General features: G+C 39.9%; 1 protein-coding gene across 1 annotated transcript in view; it reads right to left on the bottom strand.

The window, feature by feature from the left end:
* The window catches only part of JAKMIP3 (Janus kinase and microtubule interacting protein 3), a 103,637-nt gene extending 96,429 nt beyond the window's left edge, over window positions 1-7,208 (bottom strand). The window contains exon 1 of the mRNA XM_074999585.1: window positions 7,074-7,208. Within this exon, the coding sequence (XP_074855686.1) occupies window positions 7,074-7,208 (135 nt within the window). The remainder of the gene's footprint in view (window positions 1-7,073) is intronic.
* Window positions 7,209-7,690: the final 482 nt, after the last annotated feature.

Consider the following 7,690-nt stretch of genomic DNA (forward strand, 5'->3'; position numbering starts at 1 on the left):
AGAGATTACTACTTTTGTTGCCTTGCGTACATGTTTATTTCAAGAAGCGATACATTGCTTATGTCAGGCTGGTGTTGCCATGGAAGGAAGAAGTGACCAATAAATACTACCTTTAACAAGATTATGGATATTCATTAGGAGGGACTGGAAACACAATGCTGTGAGGGCTTGTAAAATCTGCAAAGAGGGAGAGGATAAATACAAATATGCTTTGCAATGTTCAGTTGTCAGATCAGTTATGATTTAGAAAATAAACTTTAGAACCACAGGGAGGATATAGTCTAGTAGAACAATTTAGCTCTCAGTTGTCAAATTCTTAACCATTTAAAGAGCTCTGTGAGTTCATTGTTTCAGAGATATGATCACATGCTTCCTTCAAGAATGAAGCATCATCTTGTTAGGGTACATCCTGAGCAGGTGTAAATGAGAATAACTGCATTGACTCAAAATGTGCTACGCTGATTTATGTCAACTACAAAACTGGTCCTAGCCTTTTAAAGCAGCTCAGGTTTAACATCTCACGTCTAAAGTAGGTCTCTAGTCTATTTAAAGAAAAATGGTGCACTGTGTTTTAGATTTTGAGATAGCAAGAGATTTTTAAATGTCAACAGACTATCACTACAGCAAACATAAGTAGCACTAAGAAACGCATCAAGATGAGAAATGTTTACGCAGCAAAAATAAAGTACTTGAAAATTCTCCTTCAGATAAAAATTATTTATTATTTCTGAAGCTTATTCCACAAATACAGATTTCAGAAGAAGTCTATTTCAGTAACTACAAGGTCACTCAAACAAAATGAATTACAGTAGCCATATTTAAGGAGAACAAGCAAATTTCCTCTAGGTGGCTATCAAGTTTGACCACTGCTAATAAGGAGTTCTGGAACCAAGCATTTTCTTTGTTGATCTAGGCAAAGGATGTGTTAAAGCTCCAGTCTTACTACATTTGTAATATTCCCTACATAGGGGAATAAATTACTTGCATGCAGGTCCTGTGCAATGACTTCTATGCTACTTATTAGCATGAGCAGTAACTGAGAAATCCTAATTCATTGTTCTGTAATGGCTTACTAAACACTGACAAGAAATCTTCCCGCGATTCAATGAGAAACCATAATTAATTTCTAATAACCCTGTACAGACTACATTACTGTCAGGTCACATCATAACCAGGATGGATTCAGCTGGGGAAGAGAGCAGGGAAAAGAAAAGATGGGTGTAAAGACAAGCCCCAGGAGGGTAGAAGGGAGTTTATGTTTATGTTTGCTGGGGGATTCCATGACAGGGTCCTTTGAGTTCCACTCCTAAAAGATGAATGAATCTAGAAAAACTGTGGGGAAGTAGGCCTGAAAAAGACTGGGCTGAAAGCAGTCCAGAGAGATAGCAGCAAGGAGTTATGCAGACCAGTCACTGACTGCTGGTTATGGGCTTGAACTCGGTATCGTGGGAGGACAAGGATTCTTCTATCAGTGTCTGGTAAAGCGACATAAGGAAAGATAAGAGAACATGGATAACCAAGAACATCATAAGACCCTGAGGTAGGACCAAAGACACTTTTCGAAAAACAATGGAATGCATTTAAATATGACCGAGCCAGAAGGCTCAGTTCACATGCTATTAGAGAGACAAGGTGGGTGAAGGGATATTTTTTATTGGGCCAATAGAAACAAGTTTTCAAGCCACCCAGAACTCTTTGTCAGGTTGAGGTACCTTTTCTAGACCTTTAGAAGAGCTGAGTGTGGCTCAAAAGCTTCTCTCTCACAGTGATAGAAGTTGCTCCAATAAAGGATATAACCTCACCCACCTTGTCTCTCTTAAGAGGACAAGAGACTGCCACAGGATGCCAGATGGGAAAAAAACCTGCAACACCAGGCCCAACTGTGAGAGGATATGCTAGTGGTGGTGTACACTTTGGTGTCACTGGGGTGGCAGGGCTCACCTCCCTGTTGCAGACATTGAAGTCCCTGAGTCCCAACACCACTTAGGTTTGGCCCATCTGTCATGACGATGGGAGTCCAGGTTGGCCAAATCAGAGTGAGTGGCACTGCAATTCTAGGTCATGACTTCACTCACACAAATTTGGTCCAGGGAGAAAGGCTGAGGCCAACTTAAGAGACACTGCAGAGCCAGAGGTTGCAAAGCCCAGGGCACAGAACCAACTCTACCAGTCCCACAGCACATAAGCTGCAGGAGCTGCCACTGTGAGGTAAGTGGTAGGCAAGAGCTATTCTCTCTGGAGAGGACAAAATCTAACTGAACTCACCCTAGGGCAATGAGAAGTCCTGTGGCACCTTATAGACTAACAGATTTTTTAGAGCATAAGCTTTCATGGGCAAAGACCCACTTCGTCATCAGATGCACACCTCCTTTTACTGGATCATGACACACCCCAAACATTTACAAATGGGGTCCTGTACCCAAAAAGACTGAGAACCTCTGCTATTAATCACAATTTTCAGTATTATAACATAGCATGAAAAATTACCCAGGGCTGCAGCTTCCCACACACAGTAAACCTGTGCACACTTCTAAAAAAGCCACATTTGATTTAAATTGGTTTTGACATTGATTTTGGTACTAATTTTGCACAGTTATACAGATACAGTGATTTGTGATAACTGCAGTACCTCCCAGGGCTCTGTGATAACTGAGGCACACACATCCACTATAACTGTAGAATGCCAGAGGTGTCAGCAACATGAGAGAAGAACTCTTCATTTTTTTTTTAACAAATAGCCAGAATGAAGAAAATTGAGACTAAAATATACAAGAAATTAGGGGAATTCAATTACCCCAGCCACCTCTCCAGAGCTCTGATTTAAAAAAGCATTCCTACCTAGGATAACATTTGTGTTTAAATCTGACTGAAGTTAATAACGATGTCTTTAAGAGAGATCCTGACTTAGGATGGACATAAGCACATATCTAAGAACTTTCAGGTATCAGAACCCAGACTTGTGCAAGCATTCCTGTGATACTGACAATTCACTGAACCATTCAGAACATCTCAATGGCTGTATCTACACATAAAGGGCCCAACATATGCTAATGAGGCATGGATGCAAATTTGCAAATTGGCTCAGACTCCAGAAACCTTTTGGAGTCAGGGACACTCGTACCTTTCATTTTTGCAAACAAATTCCCTTCAGTAGTGCCCATAATATATATGTTCTGATTGTTTAAAGTCATACTCCAAAAGTATGCTAATTCTATTACAAAGTTGCCACCAATAGCCCAAAGGCTATGAGACAAAACCATACAACTGCACTTGTGACATATTTGCTGAATCCCAAATTACCCAGAGCATATATAATAGCCTTGTCTCTATTTCCCCTATTCCCTCTATCAACCCTTCCCCAAAGTAAACCACTCAGAGAGACCTAGATTTTCGCAGAAGCAGTAGCGGAAACTTTGCTGTACTTCACAGTGTTGCTGTAGCTGTGTTGATGCTAAATCTAGCTCACAAAGGGGGAAACTCTGAAAATAAGTGATTTGCATAAGACATCTATAAATCAAACTTGAAAAATGGTCATGTCGTATTACAGATAGGATAATTCCTCAATGGAAAATGTAATTTATGAAAAAAGAGGCAGGACTCCAATAAGCCAAACATCTGTAAAGGTCACCAGAACATGAAATGTAATTATGCTTGGAAAAACAGAAGCAAAAATTACCAGCCTGTTGTAAAAGATCAGTAATGAAGACAAAAGCTAGAGACAACATCCTGATTTCATCTTGACTGTATCATAATTAATCAAACAAATAATAATCATTTAAAATTCTAGGAATCTTTTGATCTCAAAATGCCTTATAAACATTAACTAATACAATGGAAGCATATTGTAAATATCATCCATTTTGAATAGACAGGTACACTGAAGAATAGAGAGGGTAAGTTACTTGCACAAGGACACACTTCCATCAGATTATTTAATAAAAATATACAATGCCCTGAGTGTTTGTTATTTGTATTATACTCACACACTCCAGCTAAACAAAGCAAGCAGTCCTGTGGCACCTTACAGACTAACGATTTTGATGCTACAGGACTGCTTGCTTTGTTTTGTCAAGATGCAGACTAACAGCGCTACCCCTCCAAGACACTAGATAGTTTAACCACTGCCAACAACTATATTTTTCTTATTCCAAAGAGTAAGATCTTCCCCAACCTGAAAATCCCCTAATCAACACTTTCCCTCTGAAAAATTCTTGAACAAACAGAATTTTGCACCGTGCCTGAAAATCAGGAAACTCTGACTCCATTCCATGATGGTTTTGCAGGAAGAAAGCTGTTGGGTTCAGTGGTCTGGCCCTGTAAACACTCTCTCGTATTCTCTCTCTCTACATCTCTCTTCCTTGCCATGTTTCCTGTCATTCTCTGTTTTTTTCAGACCATTTTCCACTCCCTGTTCCCAGCCCAACCTTCAAACTAACTATTCTGTTGTCTCAAATTTGTTTATCAGTGATAACATAATTTCTGAAGTTAAACAAACTTTGACCTAAGTTGTCCCAGCCATTTAGAAATGAATGCTAAAAAGAAAGAAATGAAATACACTTGACGAGACTGTTAGTCTTAAACAGAGCAGAGGGCAATAGCAATAGAACAAATGATACACACAGAACTAGTGCAGCAGATGAAAATAAGGCAAGACTCCAGAAAATCAAAAGAGCCTGTGCTCTCCAGATTCCTGAGTTGACTCTGAAATGTATCCAATTCTCCCTGCTTATTCTTGACTTGAAAGGATACAAATTGGCTGAAGGAGAAGAGAAGTGAGGCACACCAGACAGTAAGCCGGGACTGGAATACGATGTTTCTAGCAGATGGGTCAGGACTAATCAGGACTTAATGATGATAAGATTCCAAAACATACCTCAATGCAAGAAACATTCCTCCTCTCCTCAGAGCTCTCAGACACCCCCTTTTAATCCTTAGAATTTAGCTAGTGTCCAAGGCATTAAACATTTAGGAATTAGATAGTTTACTGGTGTTTAAACAAAAGCCTTTTCTGCCCATCTTTTGTGGATGTCCAGATGAAAGCAAAGATCGCAGAGTCTGCTGAAGTAGGTTCACTCTACATTATATTTTAGCTCTTCCAAAAATTAAATTATTTGCAAATTCTAACAGACAGCTAACTGAAATGGGGGAATTTAATTGTAGCAACTTCATCAGGCCATAGTCAGCAGTTGGGTCCAAACCACTGTTAACACCTTGAAGTCCGATCCTAACCTCACTGCTTCTTGGTCTATGAAGGCACAACTCAAACTTGTGGTATGATTTGGGACTGGGGTTGGAAATTGAGGTCTCAACTTTGGAGCTTCAGCTAGAAGAGTCACATGCATGCAGCTTGAGGGTTTGTTAGCAGAAACCCGAGACACAATTGGCATAAGTGCAAAGGAGGAAAGGGTGAGAATGATCCCTATGCCATACAAAGTGTCTGAGAGGAAGATAAAAATGTAAACTGTTAGTGGAAAAGTATTCAGGAGAGAGACAAAAGATTTGAATAGCATTGAGCCTACTGCTAGAAACATGCCATCTGTCTGGTCTGGGATAGAGATTTATTTTCCTATAGATTTTGCTGGCACTTAGCTATACTGTTTTTCAACTTCATTTCCTTCTGTATCAAGCATTCAGTATGCAGCTGAGTCACAGGCAGCCAAGGAATTGGATATTTATTCTCCTTTGATTTCTGACCAACAGGCTGTAACTCAAAGTCAGCACTGCCGAGAGCTGCCATGGGCTCTAGAGCAAGGTGGAAGGGAGGCCTGGCTCTGCACCCCCAGAAGAGGCAGAGCCAATGGCAGAGGGGACAGGGCCTAAGACATTTGGCCCTCAGAGCCCCCCCCCCAACTTCCTCCCAGCCACTGACAACTGGAGTTGTGTTACCATTGCAATTCAAAGGGACCCACAGCTCCAGCTGCCTTGGCTACCAAAGTAGTAGCAGTGGTGGCTGTAGCTCCAAGCCCTCTTGAAAGGCTGGACCCAAGGCAACTACCTGTTTTGCGTTGGCAGGCCTGCTGAAAGTACTAGGTGACAAAGATGAACTGATGCATTCTGACATGTGCAGAGAAACAAGTCTTTTAGCTAGTATCTTGAAATACAACTGATGCAGTTTTTGAAATCATGATCTCTTCTGTCTGCCTTACACAGAATGTTATAAAGTTGCTAAATTACATATACTTCAACAACATGCAGAAACTCATTTGGAATTTTGCCATATAAGACACACAATACATATATTACTCCTAAAATGGTCATTAATAGTTTTCAGCAAACTTTTTGAAAAGTAAGTCCAAGCTTTATTCTGCTTCTGAATACACAGCCATTTAATCTAATTTGCTGCCATAGTTCAAAATTAAAGAAATTACAAATTACCGTGCTTGCTTGTTTGATGCGTACCTTAAACAAATTAAGACAAAAAGCAGTCAAGTAGCAGTTTAAAAACTAGCAAAATGGTTTATTTTATAAAGTTTATTTTATTTTATAAAAATGCTAGTCTTTAAAGTGCTACTTGACTGGTTTTTGTTTTGATAGTGTATAGACTAGCACGGCTTCCTCTTTGTTACTATTAAACAAATTAATTATAGTATCATCCCTTCTTTTTCTGATGGATACTACCTCCTGATAACACAGCTTCTTCTGCCACTAGAGGGGCCAATTAGAGAGGCTACTAAATAATTAATCAAGACATGGACTTGTGCAAAACTATAATTCACCAAAGGCTTGCAGGTTTCATACCAAAAGTAAAAATTAAAGGAACCCCACATAAAATGTACTGCCCTATTCCAGGAGCAAGCTTCCCTCAGAAATGCTCAGCATTATTTCATTGAGACTTATCATACATATTGACTCAGAGTATGAACCTTCCCCCAAAGACCACACTGAATGCACACCAACAAAATGCAGCAATACCAGGCCATGTCTGAAACTGCACATGAAAAAAATGTCATACATTGGCTATCAAATAGCATAGTACCTCACCTGAAGTTTTGTAAGGCTGGGAAGGAGAAGTAATTAGGAAATAACAATAGAGATTCTTTTTGTCAAAAATGGAAAAAAAAAAAGATGCACACCTTACTCTTTTCTTGTTGGAGCTCTATTTGAATGTCTGTGAGTTTTGCCCTGAGCTCTTCATTGGCAGCTTGTAAGGCAGCTAAGGCATCAGGCTTTTCTCCCTTAGCTCGGCTGCTGGCAGTCTTCTTTGACATTGTGAGGCAGCGTGACAGGGAGGGTGAAATCCCAAGCAGAGAGAACCCTCCGTTCCACCACTTGAGGCTTCTCTTCTCCTTGCTTCTGCCCACTACATTTTCTTACTCGCCTAGAAAGAGAGAAATCACAACTGCTATGAAGGTACCAGAGTTTAGAATGCTCCACAATTAGCAAATAAGAGTGTAGCAAGACCCATTGTAGTGAGGTAAGATTTCAAAGCAGTTCTGAACAAGTTACTTCAGAATAAAATTTGTAACAGTGACTAATAGCCCAGTTTTCCCCCAGTGCATCAACTTGCATGACTGAGCGAGATTATAGTAAACAACTGCCAACAGATTTCTTTTAATTTTCATGTATTTCCAAGGATGAATTAATGTATCAAATAACTGATACAACAATGATGCTTATAAAGAGAGGCAGTATCATGGCGAGTCCTCTTAAAGGTAATATGGCTATAGAGGAGACCCGAGGATGAGCTTTG

This window comes from Carettochelys insculpta, chromosome 7 (assembly GCF_033958435.1).
Source record: "Carettochelys insculpta isolate YL-2023 chromosome 7, ASM3395843v1, whole genome shotgun sequence".
Taxonomy (NCBI): Eukaryota; Metazoa; Chordata; order Testudines; family Carettochelyidae; genus Carettochelys; species Carettochelys insculpta.